The sequence below is a fragment of the Nicotiana sylvestris genome, chromosome 7, assembly GCF_000393655.2.
Source record: "Nicotiana sylvestris chromosome 7, ASM39365v2, whole genome shotgun sequence".
Lineage (NCBI taxonomy): Eukaryota > Viridiplantae > Streptophyta > Magnoliopsida > Solanales > Solanaceae > Nicotiana > Nicotiana sylvestris.
In genome coordinates this window covers 170379002-170404086 of record NC_091063.1, presented here as the reverse complement: position 1 = coordinate 170404086, position 25085 = coordinate 170379002, and the positions used below count along the sequence as shown (strand labels likewise).

Below are 25085 nucleotides of genomic sequence, written 5' to 3'. Positions count from 1 at the left end.
CTTCAACAACCCGGTGAGTCCTCCCAAGTATAGATTGACCTTATCTTGCCCTGATTACCCAGATCTTCCCACCACATACACAGCTCCAAAGGGATCTTGTTCATGACTGTTATTGACAAATTTTGACTTGTGCTCATTCTGAACATTTATTATAGTGATTAAGCAAAATCATAACTCATTTAACTCAAGAAAAGTTAATTTTTGAAATTGTCATTTCAAAAATAAAACCCGACTTTGCAAATACGGCCTTTCAGCACTTCCTGGGAGAAGATTTTAAGGCTGTGCTTGCTAACCGGCCAAAAATTCGAAAAAGAGACCAAAGGTGGTTGTTCTTGCTAAAACAGCCTCCCGGCGTCCTTTTGGGGACATTCGGCTATTTTAGACAAAAATGGCATCACCCTGCTTATTTAAAATAAAATAAATTTTTTTGTTCTTTTGGGCTATTTTTGCAAACGGAAAGTTGGATCCGATGGGGGTTGCCTACGTATCCCACATCCGGCGAAAATCAAACTGGCTTAGTTCAGGCAATTCTGACAAAACAAAAACCAACTTTTTTTTTTCTTCTTTTTTCACAAAAAATTTCTCTTTTTTGTTTCAAAATTTTGGCAGAGTTTCGGTATGTTTTGGACATTGGTTTTCAAAAACAGACAATTATCTCTCTCAGTCCCCACATTTTTCTTTTCAACTTTTTCTCTATGAGCCGATCAACATGCAAATCCGAAGCAAATGAATGCACAAGTAGCAAGTAAGATGCATCAGGATGGTCTTTTCATTTTGGGTAGAGTAAGATGCATCAGGATGGTCTTTTCATTTTGGGTAGACCTGTCCTAGACAGACCCAACCCCTATGTTGAGTCTCCAAAGTCAAATGCACATGATGTAAACAAACGTTCCTACTAGGGATCCGGTATGAGGTTGAGTTATTGTAGGTTCAAAACCTGGGTATATGTTCTAGACTGTGTACCCGAGCGGACAACTCGAGCCGAGGAGGGGGCTACGTACCGGGAACCAAAAGGCCAGCCGGCTTAGTAACTTGTCCGAGCCTCTTTCTTATTTCAAGGTATGACACTAACAAAATAGGGAGTCTCGACCAGCGAGCACATCCCCGAAGATGAGAAGATAAGGGTTTCATAGCAGTTTATATACAGTTCAAATAGTATCAAAGCGGTAAAAGCAATATTTAGCACATTAGGCCCAAACATGTAATCAGATAATAAATAAAGCCAAATATAACAATTCATCTAAGCTCGAATTATGAACCCTGAACCAGAAGTTTTGGGTTCACGTCCCCAGCAGAGTCACCAGAGCTGTCACACCTCCTTTTTTCCTACACACCGAAAAGGGTATAAGGGAGTTTTTTTTCCAACTTAAAGTGACAATCGAAACGGGATTCATTTATTATTAAAAATTCAGAGTCGCCACTTGGGATAATTTATGGTGTCCCAAGTCACCGGTTCAAATCCCGAATCGAGGAAAAGATTGACTCTGTTTTACAGTCCGCGAACACAAAAATTCGGGTAAGGAATTCTGTTAACCCGGGAGAAGGTGTTAGGCATTCCCGGGTTTCGTGGTTCTAGCACGGTTGCTCAACTGTTATAATTGGCATATTATCTGATTTTAATACATGTTTTAGCCTATGGTTCAATTTTAACTTATTAACCGCTCTTATTCATTTTTTAGGATGATTGCAATGTCATTTAAAAAATGTCTTGAACCACGTCACATAAATGCACCCGCGGTCCACGACACATTTTATTTAACGTTGTTGGGATTTGGATTTGGGTCACATGAAATACACACCCGAGTTTAGGAAGGTAATTTTAAATTACGCGCCTAAAGCAACTATGCATTTTTCAACTTTGTGAGGGCCATAGAAAATTCGCTAAATGGCATGCCTCGAATTCTAAGGATTTAAGATTAATTAAATGAGGGCCATGAGTTTTGAGGTTTTATTGTGGATGGAGTGGTATAAATTGATAAGTACAAAAGGCCTAAAGAAATGTGTTAGCTACATGTATATCACTGGAGCCTTTTGTTATAGCATACTACAATTCAGAAAGGTGGAGTTGGCATTTATGTGAAAATAACAAAAGACAGATGCCAGCTTTGGGTTCATCTCCATATCATCTTCAAAAGACCGACTTTCGTTTTCAAATTCTAGAAAGAAACTAACAAAATTTTATAACAAAATAATGAATCTTAAATGACCATATGAGCACAAAAAAAAACCATGCTGAGAATTATTCGGATGAACCAGAAGGAACAAAACAAACATGGGCATACAAAAAATGCATTTTAAACTTGATTATAACAAAGAACACTTAAAGTAATTAATTTATTTAACACTATGCTAAAGAGAAAGTTGTAATATCACCACTATAACTTCTACAGTACCATTTTGAAGCAGAGAAAGTTGAATCTTCACATGGTTAATTTAAGAAAATATGCAGCCAATAACATAAATTGAAGATAAGATCCTTCCGCTAACGCAATCTATTTTTTTTACATCTTAATGTTGACAAATTGTTCAACTTCACATACTTCTTTAAATTTCAAAATATGACCATGGTGCTACATGGGCTTGAAATCTAAATGTAAACAAAATAATACCTGCTGGTTACAAGTCATGAGCCAAGAAAAATAAAAAAAAGTAAAAAAATAATAAAGAAAAACAAAAACAAAAACGAGACAGAGTCATGAACATACTAAAATAACGTTAACATTTGCAAATCTCAATTCACTCAATCAAAGAAACATCATTCATGCGAACAGATCAAATACGAAAGAAACTTTATCAAAAGAACCAAATCAATTTGCTTCTGCTTCAATAAAGATGCTCCGACATTTTTTAACTCAAGAGCTTGAATTACATACCTACAAGAGAGTGAATTCAAATGAATAAAATTTGAAAGTTGTAGAGTCAATACAACAGCAACAACAAAATCTCTATCAATTCTTCTTCAAATCCAAGATTCAAGGCCCGAAATGTTGAAAGAAAAATTTAATAAAAATTTTCAACCTAAATTTCTCTCCTCCCCCTCTCTTTTTTTTTCTTTTTTTTTTCCTTCTTCTCAAATTTTCTCTTCTATTTATAGAAAAATTTTCGAGATTTTTCAGATTTTTTTTTAAAAATATTTTATTATTTTATTATTTTTTAATTAAACGAAATCCCACTTACAAATTGCTTTTATTTTTTTATAAAAAGAAATCACACCTTTCTTTACTTTTATTTTTTATATTCCAACTTTAATTACTTTTATCTTATTTAAAATCCCACTTTTTTTTTTTACTTTTTAAAAGAGAATTCCACTTATTTAACTTTTCTTAAAAAAACAATCCACTTTCTTTTGCTTTTCTTTTAAAAATGCTACTTTATTTTACTTTAATTTTTTTTAATTTTCAGATACCTTTATATTTATTTTTTAATTCCAACTTTCTTTTACTTTTTATTTTATTAAAATTTCCACAAGACTTTACTTTTATTTTTTTTAATTTTCTACTTTCTTTTACTTTTTAAAATAGAATTCCACCTACTTTTACTTTTATTTTTTTTATTCAATACTTCCCTTTTTCTTATTTTTAAATAACTCCTGAAAATTAAAAAAAATTAATATTTTTTGGAATTTTTTTATTATTTTAAAATAAAAATAAAAATAAAATAATATTAATCGTAATAATTCACCTTTTAAAATTTTGTAGTTTTACCCTATAGTAAAAAGTGTAACAAAGCTAAAAATTATTGGTTAAAACCCCTAAAATATTTACATAGAAAAAGTGATAAAAAATTAAATATTATAAAAAATTAGGTGCTCACACATACATCAAGCTACCAACAGCATTTGCGTATGGTACCTTTGACATATACTCTCGTTCAGCTTCATCTTTTGGCGACATAGTAGTACTTAGCTTAAAATCGGGAGCAAGTAGAGTACTAACTGGCTTAGTCTTTTCATCTATGCCAAAACGTTGTAGTACTCTTTTCAAATATTCTTTCTGAGATAAACAGAGTTTCTTTGAACGTCTATCTCTTATTATCTCCATGCCAAGAATTTTCTTTGCCTCACCCAGATCCTTCATCTCGAACTCCTTCTTTAGTTGAATCTCCAACTTATCAATTTCTTCCGAATTCTTGGACGCTATCAACATATCATCAATATATAGGAGAAGATATATAAAGGAACCATATTTAAGCTTGCGCAAATACACACAATGATCGAATTTGCTTCTCGTGTACCCTTGCCGCAACATAAACTTGTCAAATCGTTTGTACCATTGTCTAGAAGATTGTTTCAATCCGTATAATGATTTTTCAAGTTTGCACACCATATTTTCTTTTCCAGCAACTTTGAATCCTTCTGGCTGAGTCATGTAGATTTCCTCCTCCAAGTTGCCATGTAAAAACGCGGTTTTTACATCCATCTGAACTAGTTCTACATCCAACTATGCTACCAAAGCCAACATAATTCTAATGGAGGAATGTTTTACAACTGGATAAAACACTTTATTGTAATCAATTCCCTCCTTTTGAGCATATCCTTTGGCCACCAATCTTGCTTTGTACCCGAATATCTTCTTGGTTAGGAAATCCTTCTTTCTTTGCAAATACCCATTTGCATCCAATTGCTTTCTTTCCCTTCGGGAGATTGCCCAATCTCCATGTATGATTCTGATGAAGGGACTGTATTTCATCATTCATGGCAATCCTCCACTTATCTTCTTTTGAACTTTAGACTGCGTCTTTATAAGTGGTAGGAACATCATCAGCTACAATTGAGGCGGCACAAGCAACCGTCTCTATAAGACGAACATGTTTTGTTATTGTCCTTTTTGGCCTGCTGGTTGCTATTGATTCAAGTTGTTGTTGAGGTTCCTGAGTTGGAATCTCCCTCTCTACTGGCTCTTCTTCCAGAGGATAATCTTCATTTGTTTCCTCTTTTGCTTCTTGTGTAGGAAAAATAAATTTTTCCTCAAACTCCACCTGCTTAGAAGCACCCTCATTTTGTTTGGTATCTTCTGTTACCTTATTTACCATAGCAGATTCATCAAAGGTAACATCCCTGCTGAATATTACTTTCTTTGTCATAGGACACCATAAGCGATATCCTTTGACTCCAGAAGTAATCCCCATAAAAATAGTCTTTTTTGCCCTTGGATCCAATTTTGACTCTGTCACATGATAATATGCAGTTGGGCCAAATACGTGCAAAGAGTCATAATCTACAACAGGCTTTCCATACCATTTTTTAAATGGTGTCTTGCCATCAATAGCAGCAGATGATAAGTGATTAATGAGGTGGCATGCATATGTAATTGCCTCAGCCCAAAATTCTTTGCCCAAACCAGCATTGGACAACATACACCGTACCTTCTCCAGCAAGGTCCGGTTCATACGTTCTGCCACTCCATTTTGTTGTGGTGTATGTCTGACAGTGTAGTGTCAGACGATGCCATCATTTTCACAGACCTTATTGAAATGATCATTTTTGTATTCACCTTCATTGTCTGTGCAAATACACTTGATCCTCCTGCTTGTTTGATTCTCCACCATCGTCTTCCATTTGAGAATTCTCAACCCTTCATCTTTGCTCTTCATTGTATACACCCACACTCTTCGGGAAAAATCATCAACAAAGGTTACAAAATAGTGTTTCCCCCCCAATAAAGGTATTTTGGAAGGACCCCAAATATCAGAGTGTACATAATCCAAAATGCCTTTAGTATTATGAATCGATGTACCAAATTTAACCCTTGTCTGTTTCCCTTTTGACACAATGCTTGCAAAACTCCAAGTTGCAAACCTTTACTCCCTTTAACAATCTTTGATTTGATAGAGTTTTCAAGGATTTTCCTCCAGCATGTCCCAAGTGCATATGCCATAGCCTGGTTGTTTCTGCCTTTTTTTCGTCACTGGATGTCACTATCGTTGTCCCAATAACTGTACTACCGCAATAATAGTACATGTTATTGTTTTTCCAATTGGCCTTCATTACCACTAGTGCACCGGAACATACTCTCATCACTCCATTTTTTGCAATGATTTTGAACCCTTTTGATTATAGGGATCCCACAGAGATGAAATTCTTCTTCAAATCCGGTATATATCGAATATTTGTTAATGTTCTGATCATTCCGTCATGGTTCTTTAATCATATTGAACCAATTCCATATGAGGTAAGAGGGCTATTACTCCATATTCTCCTTCTTGAAAATCCACGAACCAGTCCCTTTTGGGACACATATAATAGCTACAAGCCGAGTCCATCAACCATATGTCTAATGATGTTGATGACTCTGTTGTAATTAATGAGAAGTCTGAATCATCACAATCAGCTATATTTGAATCCATAATGGCCTTTCCATTGTTATGTTTGGCCTTATTCTTCAACTTCGGACAGTCTTTCTTCCAATGCCCCTTTTCGCGACAAAAGGCACATTCATCTTTGCTGGGTCTAGATCTTGACTTGGATCTTCCTTTCCTTGTCCTCGTTTGATTTTGAGGACGACCCTTCACAACCAGTTTTCTCCTTCTCCGCCCTTCTGTTTTTCTCCTTTTCTTTGTTCATTACTGTACAAAGCCGAACAAACTTCTCTGAGATGTTGTCTCGTATATAATCTTGGACTATGATTATAATTAGACCTTGCAATGAAAAATAAAATAAAAGAGTAACTCAGTGCACTAAACTCCCGCTATACGCGGGATTCAGAGAAGGGTCGGACCACAAGGGTCTATTGTATGCAGTCTTACCCTTCATTTCTGCAAGAGTCTGTTTTCACGATTTGAACTCTATGACCAACTGGTCACATGACAATATTATTTTGGGTAAAAATACTAAAATAATATTTCAAAAATTTATTTGATAGAGAACATCGTTCAAGTTGCATAGCGTTATTTGTTTAGTTTCCATTAGTTTTTTTAACCACATCCAAGACTAGGGGTGTTCACGGTTCGGTTTGGTCGGTTTTTGATTTTAACCAAAACCAAACCAATTTAATCAGTTTTTAAAATTTTAAAACTAAAACCAAACCAAATTAAATACAAATCATCGGTTTGATTGTTCTTGGTTTGGTTCGGTTCGGTTTTTCGGTTCTTAGTAAGCTAATGATAAGTCGATAATAGTAAAACAACGCTAGACAACAATCTGAGAATAATTTGCTAAATTTATGCTTTTTATATATTTCTTTCAGAACTGAAAGTTTATTTACTTGTTTATATGAAAAGAATGAACAAAAAACAAACTAAAAGTTTGCTTTCTCAAGCTTTAGCCACTGTTGTCTTGCAATTTGAATTTGTTTTCTTTACTCTTGTGGTGATTTTTTTTTAACTATTCTGTTAGGCAAAAGTATGTGCGGAGGGTTAGAGAATTAGAGTCTCTTAACGAAAAGAAAATTGGTCGAGTCCTATTATTTTGGGCTTAGGCAATCTTTTAAGATATAAAAGGATAAACCAAAATTCAAAATAACAATTAAAATGCATAAAATATTTAAAATTATTTACAAAAAGATATTATATTGTATATAAATAATTATTAAATTTTGTATATAATTAGTCGGTTTGGTTTGGTTTATTTTTCGTTTTTTTTAAAATAGAACCAAAACCAAATCAAATATTATCGGTTTTTAAAATTTAAAACAAAAACCAATCCAAAATCAAAAAAAATATCGGTTTACTTAATCGGTTTGGTTCGTTTTCCGTCAAACAGTGAACACCCCCTATCCAAGACTTCTAAAGAATTTCTAAGACTTCTGCCCTAAGTGAATAATGCAGAAAGTCTTCTATTCAAAAGAAATAAGAAAATAGAAAGTCCCAAACAGTATTGCTGGTTTTGATTTTTGCTGTCATTTTGCTTATTTTTTAAAATTCATGTCATTGAGAAATATGAAGTATCCGGTTTCAAAACCCAGCGAAGACAAACATTTAAGGTGATTTTTTTTTATTTGTCCAAGTCTTGATGAACAGAGTTACTCGATACTTATATAGTTGTACTGTGAAGCAATCGGTATCTCGTAGAATTAATCGAGGTGCACACAAACTTTTCCGAACTTCATGGTTACTGAAAAAAATAAAAAAAATCGTAATGCTCTTTAATTACAACCAACAAAAACAACAACAAAAGTTGCCCCTACCTTGTTCAACTTACCCCTATCTTACGAAGGTAGAGAGACCATCATCTAACAACAACACAATATAATCTACTCTCGGCAACCTCTTAATTGGAAGTGGAGGATGCGCACCACTAGAGCAACTCACTCTTGTTGTAGAGAGACTGTCATAACGCTCTTTAATTGAGTTTGCAAAAATCAACTAAAAGCAATTTTTTGTCCCCGACGCACCTATTATTGTCTTAGAATGTTTCTAACGGGCAATCAAGATTGTATGTATAAATGGGGATTAACTCAACTTTTTGACCCAATCAAGCTAGAAGAGACCATACCAACAATAATAACAACCCAGTATAATCTCACAAGTGGGGACTGGGGAGGATAGTGTGTACGAGGACTTTACCCCTACACTGGGATAGAGGTTGTTTCCGATAGACCCTTGGCACAAGAAGAAGAAATGCGACAATAGAATAGAAACAACAACCAGTGGCGGGTCTAGAAATTTAAGTTCGTGGGTGCTTAGCTTTTTCTAACATAAAGTTATTAGCAATCACATTATATAAATGCATAACTATTGTAACACGATGATGAAAAAAGTTAACGAGAAAACTCATAGTATTAATATTATGAATGCCGTAAAATTGTGATGGATAACATAACTGACAAGAAAAGAGATTGATGGTTTTGTCCCTTCGGGAGGAATTGCTCGTCTTCAGAAGGGTCGAACTTTGGAGTCCTTTTTCTTTTTCTTTCTTTATAGTGAACTACATTTTGTAAATAAGAAGAGATAAAACAAAGTCAACAGAAAGGAATTCTAAAAAGTAGTATTGGGTAAAAAAACGGCGGTTAGTGAAAAAAGGGAAAGTACCTTGATAATATGAGGAGAAAAAAAGGGAATAATTTGTTTGTTTTAAAAGGCTTGTCGGGACAAGGATTTGAACCCTCACCCATTCAATTTTCGTAAACTTCCGGCACCCTCCCTTAACCAAAGAACCCACTAGACTATTTGTCTCCTGGGTGCTTTCTATTTTTTTAATATTCGTTTTCTCAAATTTTCTACACAATTATATATACTCGGAGCCGAGATTAATGGTTGCTCGAGCACCCAAATTCAATGAGTAGATCCGCCCTTGACAACAACATAACCAGAAAGATAGTACCAGCGAACCAAGCGTCTGAAAATATACGTGGAAAAGGTAAATAATTTCACTACTAATGGGAAAGTCTCCCGTATACGAGCAGTATATCCAAAAGTAGAGAATCTACAATATAATATGATTCTCGACAGGCTTGAAGTTTGTTCAATACAGGCTTATTGTGTAAATCTATTGACTACATCTACAACATAATATGATTCAACAAAATACGAGTTATTTGTTGATACAAAAGCCACTGGAGTCGTGTTTTTTTAGGTTTTGCAATTTACTTTGGTTATTTCTGATTTAAACAGAAAAGGTCAATAAATTTGACACAAACCATAGTCTATTTCACCAAACGATCAGTATCCCGTACAACTTTCATTGAAGGAAGCACAACTGCAGCCACTGGATTATCTTCTAGTCCACCACCTTCATCTATTACCAGTCTTAAACCTTCAATATGGAGTTTCCCATGGTGACCACTTACGACGATTGTTGGAGTTCTAGTCAGTTCCTACAGAAAAATGCAACAACAATCAACTTGCGTCTTCTTTGAAAGCATATACATGATATAATGACAAACTGAATGGAGCTATGATCGAGTTTCCCTGAAGCGGTTACCTGAGGGATTTCCCATACGTTCTTCCTTCCGCTAAGGGGTTCCACCTTAGAAATCCTTGTGTCCTTTGCTTTAAGGGTTTTAATCTGTTCCTCAACAGCTTTGTTTTTCTCCAGACCAGCATGAACAGCAATTAGTTTGCAGCTTTTAATTCCTTCCTCAGTTTTTATGCAAACATCGTCCTAGAAAGCAAAAGAACGAAACATAACTGTTGAAAGTTAGCTAAGTAATGACATGATCAATGAGCACTCTTGAGTTTAGTTATAAAGCAGAAACAAAATTTAAGCACATATTTTTTCGATAAGACAAATCAAGAATTACTTAAGGTGGTCATGGAAAAATAGAAGGGAAGAAAAAGTTGGAAAGGAAAGAATAGTGAAGACAAAAGAATTTACCTCTTCGTGAATCCAGACCAAATCGGCAAGAAACTTCTTGTGCTCATCAGGAACTGCCTTCATAAGTTCTGTAAAGAGTGAAACCTTACTGTTAACAAAAGGACTACAGTCAAACCTCTCTATAACAGCCTCGTTTGTTCCGAATATTTTTGGATGTTATAACGAAGTGCTGTTATATAGAACATATATTATAACATAGCATGAAAATTGGTTACGAAAAGCTTGACTTTTATAGTGAAGTGTTGTTATATAGGAATGCTGTTATCGAAAGGTCTGACTGTATTATTTGATTATGTATTAATGCGATAGGCAGAACTAAGTTTTTTTTTTTGGGTAACAGGTAATTGAACTATAGAATGAACTATCAGCAATCAAATTCTCCTCAGGTCCACCCAACACCATATGAAAAAGGACAATCTTGAGCACGACAGGAAGGAACAACGCCTATATTAAATGAGCATTCCTACTCAACAAGAGCTGCATGTCAAACTATACACCTATTTTTGAAGCGGAAGAAAATAAAAACTTATTAATACACATTTCTTTATAATATAAACAACTATAGAACATATTACACTGATAAACAAGAGAAATCACACAGAAGTTGAACGAAAAATTGAACGATCACCACCCAAATCAGACTAGGTGATCCAACAAGGAACTGATACAGATATTCCGCTGATATAGAATTGGGATAGCATATAATAATAGTCAATCAATCGATAATGTATGCTGCAATCCCAAATTATTTAGAGTCAGTTATATTAATCCTAAGTAACCGTTGCGCTCAACAAAAACTCATTTCATTCCAATACTAGATGATTTGTCTTTTAAAGTAAATTAGTAGTTTTCTAAAATTAGAGGGTTTCTAAATCTCACACTTATTTTCTACATGGGAATATAAGCCTAACTATAATAAGAAGACTCATGCAAAATATCGGACCTAATGTAAGTACAATAACAATTAAATCTTAATATAGCTAATTGATAACGCCTATATGTATCATCTTCTTTCACTGTATTCGAGTCTTAGCTAAATCCATATCAATTTCGAAGTATGTTTTTTGAGACAACTTCCCTCTATGTGATTTTGGTTCTGCTTCATTCCCTCTTATCACCTTCAATTATTATAGTGTCGAAACTATAGACTGGTGCATATGGAATTATATGTAGAATATGGTCAAACAATCTTAGGTTACTTGCACCCTTGTTGGAGATCTTGCACAATCTCATATGGTCATATATCCTTCTAAGCACTTTCATCTGTGCAACATTCAATTTGTAGATATGTTGGGTTTTAGAGCACCAACATTCCATATAATATTACTATCTACACAAGCCTTTCACTTTGTTACTTATCTTCCAATCACGTAACACTTCCATAAACCATTCCATTTCAACCATCCTATTTTAGTTCAATGTGTTATATCTTCATCTATCAGGTCATTCTCCCGGAAGATTGAGCTTAGATTTTTCAATTGTCTTCATTTAGAAACCACAACTATCTAATTTCATCTCACCATCGTTCTTCTTATGGTGCTAAAAATGCACATGTTTCTTTTTGGTTTACCTCACTTACTCTCTATCGTACTTCTAAGTAGTTCCAACTTCTAAATGACTCCCTCGTTACATTTTGTCAATTAATACCATATCATTGTTGGGATAAAAAATAATCTCGCCCAAGAATAATATCCACAACAAATAATAATAATAATACAAGAGAGTAACAATGACACCAAATATTTTAGCGGGATAAAATACAATACCCGAGTGGAGCAATATTACCACTATAATATTACAACTCAGTAGTGTCAAGAGACTACTACAACTTTGAAAGAAATAATACTCTTTATTTAAAATACCTCACTACAATATTACTATCACTCATTAGTTATCTCACAGACCACAATCTGCGGATTACTCTCACTGCTTTATGCTTCTCTCATTATTTTGGTGTACTTAAACTGAACGAATGAAGCTCATATTTATAGGCACATTTTCACCAACCCAACCAATCTGATTGGTTCCTCAATTTGTAAAGTCCAGATTTCAGCCGCCCTTATTGAAAATTTTAGCCACCCTAATTTGACTTCACCAACTTTTTTAACTTTTTCTTTATTTCCTTTTTTCCTTTTATGGGTCCTACAAATCTCTCCCTTAATTTTGATTTTTCTTCTTTATCCCAAGTCTTGATCTCAATCTTTGAAAATCTTCAAACTTAAGAGGCTTTGTGAAGATATCTGCAACTTGATCATAAGACTTCACATATTTGAGCCCGACTTCCTTCTTGGCAATGCACTCTCTGATGAAATGATACCTTGTATCTATATGCTTGGTTCGATCATGATATACCGGATTCTTGGCGAGTGCCTGTGCTGATTTGTTATCAATACAAATCTTTGTAGCTTCCATTTGTGGCAAATTGAGCTCCTTAAATAATCTCCTTAGCCAAATAGCATGACAGGTACATGATGTTGCTGCTATATATTCGGCTTCACAAGTCGAGAGAGTAACAATGGACTGTTTCTTTGAACTCCAAGAAATAACAGAATCACCCAAGAAAAATACAAAACCAGTTGTACTTTTTCTATCATCAATATCTCCCGCATAATCACTATCACAAAATCCCACAAGATTGAAATCATTAGAAGAAGAATAAAATAACCCAAAATCGATCGTACATTTTAGGTAACGAAGAATTCTTCTAGTGATCTTCAAGTGAGTAGAGGTAGGAGCCTCCATGAAGCGACTTACTACTCCAACTGCAAAAAGTATATCTGGTCTGGTACAAGTCAAGTACCTCAAACTTCCCACAAGACTTTTGAAGAATGTGGGATCCACTTTTTCTCCTTCATCAAACTTGGACAATTTTGTCTCACTTTCCATCGGTGTGTTCACGGGGTTGCAATCGAGCATGTTGAACTTCTTCAATATCTCCTTTGTATAGCTTTCTTGAGAGATAAAAATTCCATCCTCCATCTGCTTCATTTCTAGGCCCAGGTAATATGACATGGGCCCTACGTCTGTCATCTCGAACTCACGGAACATATCTTTCTTGAAAGCTTCAAACAAACTTGGGTTATTACCCGTGAAAATAAGATCATCAACATAAAGACAAACAATTAAGATATCTCCATTAGTATGAACTTTAAGGTAAAGAGCATATTCATGGAGACAACGAGTAAATCCATTGTCTTGAAAATACTTGTCGATGCAACTATTCCATGCTCGTGGGGCTTGCTTTAATCCATAAAAAGCTTTCTTCAACCGCAACACTTTATCTTCATGGTTTTTGACCACGAAGCCTAATGGTTGTTCAACATAGACTTCTTTTTCAAGATAGCCATTCAAGAAGGCTGACTTGACATCTAGTTGATGAATCTTCCACTTCATTTGCGCCGCCAAAGAGATCAACAAACGAATAGTCTCCATGCGGGCAACATGTGCATAGACTTCTTCATAGTCAATGCCTTGCCTTTGCTTGTAGCCTTTAGCCACAAGTCGTGCCTTGTATCTCTCCACATCTCCATCAGCATTCTTCTTTGTCTTGTATACCCATTTCACTCCAATTGCTCGATGACCCTTGGGAAGAGTTGTTAACTCTCAAGTGTTGTTCTTCTCTATTGACTCAATCTCCTCCTCCATGGCTTGTCTCCACCTTTTGTTTGTAACAGCTTCATCAAAGTTCATTGGTTCACTGTCAGCAAAGAGACAACATAAAAAATCAAAATTAGTAACTTCTTCTGTGTCCTCATAGAGCTCTTGAATGCTCCTTGTCTTTTGCGGCTGTTCATTTGAACCTTCTTGAGAAGAGGGAGATGCAACATTTGTTGGAGAAGAAGGTGGAGTTGTGTCCTACACAGGTTCCACGGTCTCTGGTTCTTCTTCATCACCAAAGTATGGAAGAAAATCATATGAAGTTTCTTCCTCAGCTTCCCAATTCCATGCCAGTTCTTCATCAAATTCAACATCACGACTTACCACCACCTTACCGCTGCTTGGGTTGTATAGCTTGTAGCCTTTTGAACTCGTATCATAGCCAACAAACACATGCTTGACACTTCGATCGTCAAGCTTTGCTCTCCCTTGATATTGCACATGAGCATAGGCTATGCTCCCAAAGATTCTCAAGTGCTTGACACTTGGCTTTCTTCCACTCCATGCTTCTTGAGGGGTTTGATCTCTAACATTTCTTGTTGGAGACTTGTTATTCAAATAAACTGCACAAGAAACAGCTTCGGCCCAAAATTCCTTAGACATACTTTTAGCTTTCAACATACATCTAGCCATATTAAGAATCATTCGATTCTTTCTCTCTGCAACACCATTTTGTTGAGGTGAATAAGGTACCGTTAGAGGGCGACGAATTCCATGAAGTTGACAGAAGTCATTAAATTCGTTTGAGGTGAATTCGCCTCCTCTATCGGACCTTAGAGCTTTAATTTCATAGCCACTTTCTTTCTCCACAAGTACTTTGAAATTTTTAAAAGCAGCAAAAGCTTCAGATTTTTGGTTCAAGAAATAAACCCAAGTCTTTCTACTGAAGTCATCAATGAAAAGCAGAAAGTATTTTCTTTTACCAAAAGAAGGTGGATTGATTGGTCCACACACATCAGTATGGACAAGCTGGAGCGGCTTGGTTGATCTTGACATGGCCTCCTTTGGAAAACTCCTCCTTGCATGCTTTCCAAGAAGACAAGCTTCACACAATTGATTGAGATGGTTAATTGATGGTATCCCATGCACCATGTTATTTTCTCCCATTGATTTGAGCGCTTCAAAATTTAGGTGCCCAAATCGCATGTGCCAACACCATGATTCATCTTGCACATTAGCCTTCAAACACTTTGCATCAATTGTTTTAAGATCTAGAGGAAACAATCTATTCTTTGCCATATGCACTTTAGCAATTAGAATTCCACTTGAATCTCTAAGCCAAAGATGCATATTTTTTATGTGGATGTCATATTCTTTTTCAAGAAGTTGGCCCAAACTTAAAATATTACTTTTTAATTTTGGCACATAATAAACATCTTGAATTAACTTGTGACTATCATCTTTACAGGAGATCAGAATCGTACCTATCCCTTCGATTTGAACCTTTGAGGTATCTCCAAAGGACACATTATCTCTCACTGTTTTATTGATCTCCACAAACTTCTCTTTGCATCCACACATATGATTGCTTGCTCCATTGTCCAAATACCACGAGCTGCAATCATCTCTGTCTTCTTCCTTGAGTGCCATCAACAACGTTGACTCATTTTCTTCTTTCTTGTCGTCCAACAAGGTTAGCCTTTTCTTCAACATTGCTACGACATTCCCAAGAGTAATGGCCAAATTTATGACAATTATAACATTCAATTTTTGATTTGTCATACCTTTGTCCATTATTTTCTTGGTAGTATCCACGTCCTCTTCCTCCTCTTTGTCCACAACCACGACCTCTGAATGTTTGGTGGATTTTAACTTCATTGTTGAAATTATTACCATTACTTCTTGCTCTTCCATGACCTCCTCGGCCTCGGCCTCGTCCTCGACATCGTCCGTTTCCTGATAGCTTGTTTCACCTCCATAATCCTTGAAGGATGCCTGAGTTTTAAGAAGTTGCTCCGATGACACTTCTTGTCTCCTTTTGATCTTTTCTTCGTGAGCCTGTAAAGAACCTTCCAATTGCTCCACCATCATAGAGTTTAAATCTTTAGATTCCTCAATAACACACACCACAAAATCAAATTTAGGTGTTAAAGTGCGAAGGATCTTTTCTACCACATGGACATCTTCTATGTCTTCCCCGTATCTTCTTAGTTGATTTACAACAGCCTTCACTTTTGAAAAATAATCCGAGATGCATTCGGATTCTTTCATTTTTAAAACTTCAAAATCAGCCCTTAGAGTTTGAAGTTTTACCTTTTTCACCTTGTCAACTCCTTGAAGAGAATTTTGTAAAATCTCCCAAGCTTCCTTTGAGGTGGTAGCATCTGCCACCTTCTCAAACATGGCATCATCCAAACATTGGCGGTTGAGCGTGAGGGCTTGTTGATCCTTTTTCCTTGTCTTTGCCAAGACCTCTTTTTTATTTTGGGACAAAGCTTCCTCATTATCGGGTTTTGCATACCCTATGTCTACGATTTCCCATACATCCTGAGAGTCAATGATGACTTTCATACGTAGACACCGTTTCTCATAATTATCTTTTGTCAGACGGGGTAACTGAAAAGATGGCGGACCATTATTTGTCATGGCTATGATACCACGTTGTGGGATAAAAAATAATCTCGCTCAGGAATAATATCCACAGCAAATAATAATAACACAAGAGAGTAATAATGACACCAAATATTTTAGCGGGATAAAATACAATACCCGAGTGGAGCAATATTACCACTATAATATTACAACTCAGTAGTGTCAAGAGACTACTACAACTTTGAAAGAAATAATACTCTTTATTTAAAACATCTCACTACAATATTACTACCACTCACTAGTTATCTCACAGACCACAATCTGTGGATTACTCTCACTGCTTTATGCTTCTCTCGTTATTTTGGTGTACTTAAATTGAACGAATGAAGCTCATATTTATAGGCACATTTTCACAACTCAACCAATCTGATTGGTTCCTCAATTTGTAAAGTCCAAATTTCAGCTGCCGTTATTGAAAAAAATTCAGCCACGCTAATTTGACTTCACCAACTTTTTTAACTTTTTCTTTATTTCCTTTTTTCCTTTTATGGGTCCTACAATCATTTGCAAATAGGATGTATCGCGGGACGCCATCCTGTATAATATTGGTATTACCGCATCCACGACTAAACAAGTACTATGTAGTTAGGAATCATAATATGAGGATCCATAAGTAGAGTAAACAAGTATGTAATTAGGACTTAGGAACCACAATATGACGGGAAAAAGGACGAGCTTTTGATAATTAGAACCACCCGAAACATCCAAAGTCACTATCATTGTGAAAACAACCATCAAATGAAACACTTCCTATATACACAAGACCACTAAAAAAAGGAATTTTTAGAACTAGCATAGAGGTCTAAATCCGTCATCAGCTAGGAAGGGAAAATAAACAATCATACGTAATTTTCCATCACTGCTAAACCCCTCTCCGAAAATGTCACCTCACTGCGTGTCGTATCTGACATGGGTGCGGCAACATTTTGGAGAGTTTGTGCAACATAACTGCTAGCAACCAATTCAACAGACAAAAGCCGCAACAACAACCCCAACTACGCCTCAATACCAAACAAGTTCTGTCAGCTATATGAATCCTCACCGATCACATTACTCCATATAAGCTCATCTTAGGCAAAAATTATATAAAATAAACATAATAATAAAGCCAAAACACACACACACACAAAAAGAGGGGAGAGGAAATTAAGGAATTATACCAGCAGAACCATGAGGAACACCATAAGATTCAAAAGTAGGAGCAGCATCATAAATAGAACCTTTACATTCAATACCGTTTAAAGTATGATTTCCAGCCCATATTCTCCCCTGCAAATGCATATTCTCAAAGCCTTCACCTTTATACCACCCTTCTCTTTCCTCATTCATTTCATACTCTTTCCATGTTTCTTTAAATTCAGATCCATCAATTGGACTTGGTAGTACACCCAAGAATGCTCCAAAAGAAAAATCATGATTTCCAGAAAGGTAAACATGGGTTTGTTTTGGGTATTTTGAGGGCAAAGAAATTAAAAAGTTTAAAACTTTATGAGTATCTGCACCTCTATCACAGTAATCACCCAAGAAAATTATAAGGGCAGTTGAAAAATCAGATGGGTCAATGCAAGTCTCAAGATTTGACCATAAATTTTGAAGCTTTGTTATGTGACCATGGATATCACCTATGCAACAGACCACCCTAGGTTTTGTGGGTGGATTTTTGTCCTCCATTTTTTTTTTGTTAATGGAGTAAAGAATGGGAGGTTGGAAATGATTTATTTTGCAGCAGTGTCCGAGTGAAATGAAAAAAAAGAGAAGAAAATGTGTGTGTTCTTTTCCCAGATAATATTAATATAGAATATAAAAAGAAATATACAATGATTAGCACGTTTCCAACGAGGTGTACATCACCGACACACGTTTCCCAACACAAAAGGTGATGAACTACGTCCTAGCGGACGAAATAAAATAGACCACTGGATAAAGAATGTGTTGTTTTCCAAGTGCTCCAAAAAAAAGTATAATTTATATATATATATATATATATTGTGTGAAAAGGTTTACATATTTGAAATGACAAATAAATCAAACTACTACAAAAATAACATAAAATGCAAAGAAAATATAATTTGACTTTCAACAAAGTAACGGTGCTAAAGAATTTGGAATAAGAAAATAATACATGTCAGACCCTTAGCTTTGACGAAAATAGTATCAAAGCTAGTTTTTATTCTTAATTCACTAAATGTCAGACCCTTATGTAACGTTATCCACGAACATTGGACGATGTTAAGCCTCTCAAGTTGGTTGAGGAAATTAGATGTTATTGTGTATATAGTCTTGGACTATGATTTTACTTTGACCTTGCAATGGAAAAAACAATATACTAAAATTATATTTTAAAATATTTATTTGATAGAAAACATCGTATCAAGTTGCATAGCTTTATTTGTTTCGTTTCCGTTAGGTTTTTACCATATATAAGATTTCTAAAGAAGTTCTAAAGACAAGAAAGATCAATTTGAAACAAAAAAGAAAGAGAAAGAAATCTAACATAAATAAACGCAGGGAAAATATTGCCATTGTCATGTACCAAAGTGCTAATTTAAGTTAGATTATTACTCCAAAACAAGTTGAGAAGATAGCAAAAGATATTTACATTTGCATTACTTAATGATATTTACATGCATTAACCTCTGTTTCACAATTCCAAGCCACTTAACTTCTGTTTGTAGTTTGCCCAACTAACCTCTGCTTTGCTAATTTGAGAATCAGCCAACTCTTTCTTTAAATCAAGAAATTCTGCTTCCAATTCTTTCAATGCAGATAACTTGGCAGACAATGTATTTTTCAGATTCAATCCTTCTTCCTGAATGGTTCTCTTTTTCATCTCTACTTCTTTTAGTCTTTCATTCAACTCTAGAATTTGACTTCTGATGGAATTCCTATCAAGTTCATTGAGATGTTGTTTGAGATTGTTGTAATGCTCCTGGCCTTTAATGAGCTCGTCCATCAGGATTACCTTCTGGTGAGCCTTACTATTACACTCATCGTGCTGCTTCTTCGCTGTATGGAAGTCAACGAATAAGGATTGAAGATTCTCTTTGAGTTCCTTCAAAGCATGTATTTCCTCAACAGAGAGACCGGGCGATTCAGCATATATAGGAAGGGCAGCCATTAAAGTTGAAAAGTTCACAGGGAGAAGAACTTTGTGCAAAGGCATCATAAGCACATTCTGGACTTCCGCTTTGCTTTTGTTAGGTACTTCTGCTGAGTATCGGGGCTTTTTAAGTGCAGGTGAATTAACATAATTTCCTGGTGATTTAGCATGTCGGAGTTGTGCTGGAAGTCATGCAAAGTGTTGAAGTTTGGCAAAATGCCAAAGTCCCACATCAGTTGGGAGAAGAGTTGGGGGATTTTTCCCCCTATAAAAGAAGGCCTAATGTTTAGGATTTAAACACTCCTCTCATTTGCCTTCTCATCTGTTTAAGGCATTTGTATCTTCTCTCTTTAGTATTATTTCACTTGTATTTTGGAGTGAAATAAAATATTGGTTGTGTCCGAGGAGTAGGCAAAATTAGCCGAACCTCGTAAATTCTGGTGTTCCCTTTATTGTTGCTTTATTGTCTTATTTATTATTTGGTGGCTGTCATAATTTTTGGTATAGTAGTTGTGACTTATTCACACTATATACATTTGGCTTCCGCAACAATTGGTATCAGAGCCAAGGTACTGTCTAAGTATGCTCTGTGGTTGCAGCATAGTCTGATCTTCCACATCAGAAAAGATTTATCTTGGTAACTGAGTCAAGGTTCTGTCTGAGTATGCTCTGTGGTTGCAGCTTAGTCTGATCTTCTACATCAGAAAGGAAATAATCTTGATTTGTGTCGTCAGCTATTAAATAATATTTGTGTCAAATATGGGAGACAATAAACAAGAAGAATCTACATCAAGTGTCAACAATACGTCATCATTGGCATCTTCGCTTATGACAAGAATTGTGTCAAATGCGAAATTTGCGGTAGAAATTTTTGACGGGTCCGGACATTTTGGGATGTGGCAAGGCGAGGTTCTAGATGTCCTTTTTCAACAAGGGCTAGATCTGGCCATTGAAGAAAAGAAACCAGATGTTATTGGAGAAGAAGATTGGAGAATTATCAACCGTGTTGCTTGCGGTACCATTCGATCCTACCTTGCTAGAGAGCAGAAATATCCATACACAAAGGAAACTTCTGCAAGTAAATTATGGAAAGCACTGGAGGATAAATTTTTGAAGAAAAATAGTCAAAATAAATTGTACATGAAGAAGAGACTGTTTCACTTCACCTATGTTCCTGGTACCACGATGAATGAACATATCACCAGTTTCAATAAGTTGGTCACAGATTTGCAAAATATGGATACAACTTATGATGATGGTGACTTGGCCTTGATGTTGTTGGCGTCACTTCCTGATGAGTACGAGCACCTTGAAACTACTCTACTCCATGGAAATGACGAAGTTTCTCTCAGAGAAGTTTGTTCGGCTTTGTACAGCTATGAACAAAGAAAGCGAGAAAAACAGAAGGGCGGAGAAGGAGAAGCACTATTTGTGAGGGGTCGTCCTCAAAATCAAACGAGGACAAAGAAGGGAAGATCCAAGTCAAGATCCAGACCCAGCAAAGATGAATGTGCCTTTTGTCGAGAAAAGGGGCACTGGAAGAAAGACTGTCCGAAGTTGAAGAATAAGGCCAAACATAACAATGGAAAGGCCATTATGGATTCAAATGTAGCTGATTGTGATGATTCAGACTTCTCATTAGTTACAACAAAGTCATCAACATCATCAGACATATGGTTGATGGACTCGGCTTGTAGCTATCATATGTGTCCCAACATGGACTGGTTCGTGGAATTTCAAGAACGAGAATATGGAGTCATCCACACAGCGGATAACAGCCCTCTTACCTCATATGGCATTGGTTCAATACGATTAAGGAACTATGATGGAATGATCAGAACATTAACAGATGTTAGATATGTACCGGATTTGAAGAAGAATATCATCTCTGTGGGAGCCCTAGAATCAAAAGGGTTTAAAATCATTGCAGAAAATGGAGTGATGAGAGTATGTTCCGGTGCACTAGTGGTAATGAAGGCTAATCGGAAGAACAATAATATGTACCGCTATCGTGGTAGTACAGTTATTGGGACAGCGACAGTGACATCCAGTGACGACAAAGAGGCAGAAGCAACCAAGCTATGACACATGCGCTTGGGACATGCTGGAGGAAAATCCTTGAAAACTCTATCAGATCAAGGATTGTTAAAAGGAGTAAAGGCTTGCAACTTGGAGTTTTGTGAGCATTGTGTTAAAGGGAAACAGACAAGGGTTAAATTTGGTACAGCGATCCATAATACTAAAGGCATTTTGGATTATGTACACTCTGATGTTTGGGGTCCTTCCAAAACACCTTCATTGGGTGGGAAGCACTATTTTGTAACCTTTGTTGATGATTTTTCCCGAAGAGTATGGGTGTATACAATGAAGAGCAAAGATGAAGTGTTGGGAATTTTTCTCAAATGGAAGACGATGGTGGAGAATCAAACAGGCAAGAGGATCAAGTGTATTCGCACAGACAATGGAGGTGAATACAAAAATGATCATTTCAATAAGGTCTGTCAAAATGATGGCATCGTCCGACACTTCACTGTCAGACATACACCACAACAGAATGGAGTGGCAGAACATATGAACCGGACCTTGCTGGAGAAGGTACGGTGTATGTTGTCCAATGCTGGTCTGGGCAAAGAATTTTGGGCTGAGGCAGTTACATATGCATGCCACCTCATTAATCGCTTACCATCTGCTGCTGTTGATGGCAAGACACCATTTGAAAAATGGTATGGAAAGCCTGCTGTAGATTATGACTCTTTGCACGTGTTTGGCTCAACTGCATATTATCATGTGATAGAGTCAAAATTGGATCCAAGGGCAAAGAAGGCTATTTTTATGGGAATTACTTCTGGAGTCAAAGGATATCGCTTATGGTGTCCTATGACAAAGAAAGTAATATTCAGCAGGGATGTTACGTTTGATGAATCTGCTATGGTAAATAAGGTAACATAAGATACCAAACAAAATAAAGGTGCTTCTAAACAGGTGGAGTTTGAGGGAAAATTTATTTTTCCTACACAAGAAGCAGAGGAGGAAACAAATGAAGAATACCCTCTGGAAGGAGAGCCAGTAGAGGAGATTCCAACTCAGGAACCTCAACAACAACTTGAATCAATAGCAACCAGCAGGCCAAAAAGAACAATAACGAAACCTGTTCATCTCAAAGAAACGGTTGCTTGTGCAACCTCAATTGTAGCTGATGATGTTCTTACCACTTATAAAGACGCAGTCCAAAGTTCAGAAGAAGATAAGTGAAGGATTGCCATGAATGATGAAATACAGTCCCTTCATCAGAATCATACATGGAGATTGGCCAATCTCCCGAAGGGAAAGAAAGCAATTGGGTGCAAATGGGTATTTGCAAAGAAGGAAGGATTTCCTAACCAAGTAGATGTTCGCTACAAAGCAAGATTGGTGGCCAAAGGATATGCTCAAAAGGAGGGAATTGATTACAATGAAGTGTTTTCTCCAGTTGTAAAACATTCCTCCATTAGAATTATGTTGGCTTTGGTAGCACAATTGGATTTGGAACTAGTTCAGATGGATGTAAAAACTGCATTTTTACATGGAAACTTGGAGGAGGAAATCTACATGACTCAGCCAGAAGGATTCAAAGTTGCTGGAAAAGAAAATATGGTATGCAAACTTGAAAAATCGTTGTACGGATTGAAACAATCTTCTAGACAATGGTACAAGCGATTTGACGAGTTTATGTTGCGGCAAGGGTACAAGAGAAGCAAATACGATCATTGTGTGTATTTGCGCAAGCTTAAAGATGGTTCCTTTGTATATCTTCTCCTATATGTTGATGATATGTTGATAGCTTCCAAGAATTCGGAAGAAATTGATAAGTTGAAGATTCAACTGAAGAAGGAGTTCGAGATGAAGGATCTGGGTGAGGCAAAGAAAATTCTTGGCATGGAGATAATAAGAGATAGACGTTCAAAGAAACTCTGTTTATCTCAGAAAGAATATTTGAAGAGAGTACTACAACGTTTTGGCATAGATGACAAGACTAATCCAGTTAGTACTCCACTTGCTCCCCATTTTAAGCTGAGTACTACTATGTCGCCAAAGGATGAAGCTGAACGAGAGTATATGTCAAAGGTACCATACGCAAATGTTGTTGGTAGCTTGATGTATGCAATGGTCTGTACGAGACCTGACATTTCACAAGCTGTTGGAGTTATTAGCAGATATATGCATAATCCAGGAAAGGAGCATTGGCAAGTTGTGAAGTAGATTCTACAGTATATTCATAATACTGTAGATGTTGGGTTAGTTTTTAAGCAGGAAGACAATCAGTCTATAGTTGGATATTGTGATTCAGATTTTGCGGGTGATCTGGACAAACGAAGATCAACTACTGGTTATGTGTTTACTTTTGCAAAGGCACCAGTTAGTTGGAAGTCTACTTTGCAGTCAACAGTTGCTTTGTCTACAACAGAGGCAGAGTATATGGCTATTACAGAGGCTGTGAAGGAGGCAATTTGGCTTCAAGGATTGCTAAAGGAGCTTGGTGTTGAACAAAAAGGTATCACAATTTTTTGTGATAGTCAAAGTGCTATTCAATTAGCGAAGAACCAAGTTTATCATGCAAGGACGAAGCACATTGATGTTCGGTATCATTTTGTACGAGAAATCATAGAAGAAGGTGGAGTCACGATGAAGAAAATTCATACTACAGAGAATCCTGCTGATATGCTGACAAAAGTGGTGACTGCGGTCAAGTTTCAACATTGTTTGGATTTGATCAACATTGTTGAACACTGAAGATTGAAGATGAAGACACAACCAAAATTTGTTATTGAGAGAAGATTGAAGATGTGGAATTTTGCCAAGGTGGAGATTTGTTGAAGTTTGGCAAAATGCCAAAGTCCCACATCGGTTGGGAGAAGAGTTGGGGGGATTTTCCCCCCTATAAAAGAAGGCCTGATGTTTAGGATTTAAACACACCTCTCATTTGCCTTCTTATCTTCTTAAGGTATTTGTATCTTCTCTCTTTAGTATTATTTCACTTGTATTTTGGAGTGGAATAAAATATTGGTTGTGTCCGAGGAGTAGGCAAAATTAGCCGAACCTCGTAAATTCTGGTGTTCCTTTTATTGTTGTTTTATTGTCTTATTTATTATTTGGTGGCTGTCATAATTTTTGGTATAGTAGTTGTGACTTATTCACACTATATACATTTGGCTTCCGCAACACAAAGAACTGTTCTACCTCATCAATTTGGAAACAGTCACCACTTGAGTCTCCATCAACAGCTGCTTCGCTCCTAGTCCTAGTCTTCCGCAAAGATGATATAGGTGTAGCATCCTAGGGAAAGATTTGAAATAAAAAAAGGTCTTTTTACTTGAAGCAATCTACATATAAAGAACCCTACTATTGCGGAGGTTAAAAATCAAAAGATATAATTTCAAATAGAACACAATCATAAGAGAATCACAAGCTAGCAACATCAGGTGAGTAGTAAATACAGAGGTAGGA

General features: G+C 36.2%; 1 protein-coding gene across 1 annotated transcript; it reads right to left on the bottom strand.

Annotated features, from left to right (window-relative positions):
- Window positions 1-9283: 9283 nt before the first annotated feature.
- On the bottom strand, window positions 9284-18276 carry LOC104210364 (tyrosine-protein phosphatase RLPH2-like). The gene is made up of 4 exons (XM_009759259.2): window positions 17662-18276; window positions 10253-10320; window positions 9860-10039; window positions 9284-9752 (listed from the first exon to the last, which is right to left on the bottom strand). Exons 1-4 carry the CDS (start codon window positions 18170-18172, stop codon window positions 9582-9584), a joined length of 930 nt encoding a protein of 309 aa, XP_009757561.1. The 5' UTR covers window positions 18173-18276; the 3' UTR covers window positions 9284-9581.
- Between the last annotated feature and the right edge of the window lie 6809 nt (window positions 18277-25085).

What these genes read in the sequence shown, in the direction of transcription:
- LOC104210364 (XM_009759259.2), bottom strand. Translation starts at nt 18,172, where the DNA reads ATGGAGGACAAAAATCCACCCACAAAACCTAGGGTGGTCTGTTGCATA. An exon ending in TGTTCCTCATGGTTCTGCTG is followed by an intron (nt 10,321 to 17,661) that starts GTATAATTCCTT and finishes CACTCTTTACAG; the next exon opens with AACTTATGAAGGCAGTTCCT. An exon ending in ACGTATGGGAAATCCCTCAG is followed by an intron (nt 9,753 to 9,859) that starts GTAACCGCTTCA and finishes ATTTTTCTGTAG; the next exon opens with GAACTGACTAGAACTCCAAC.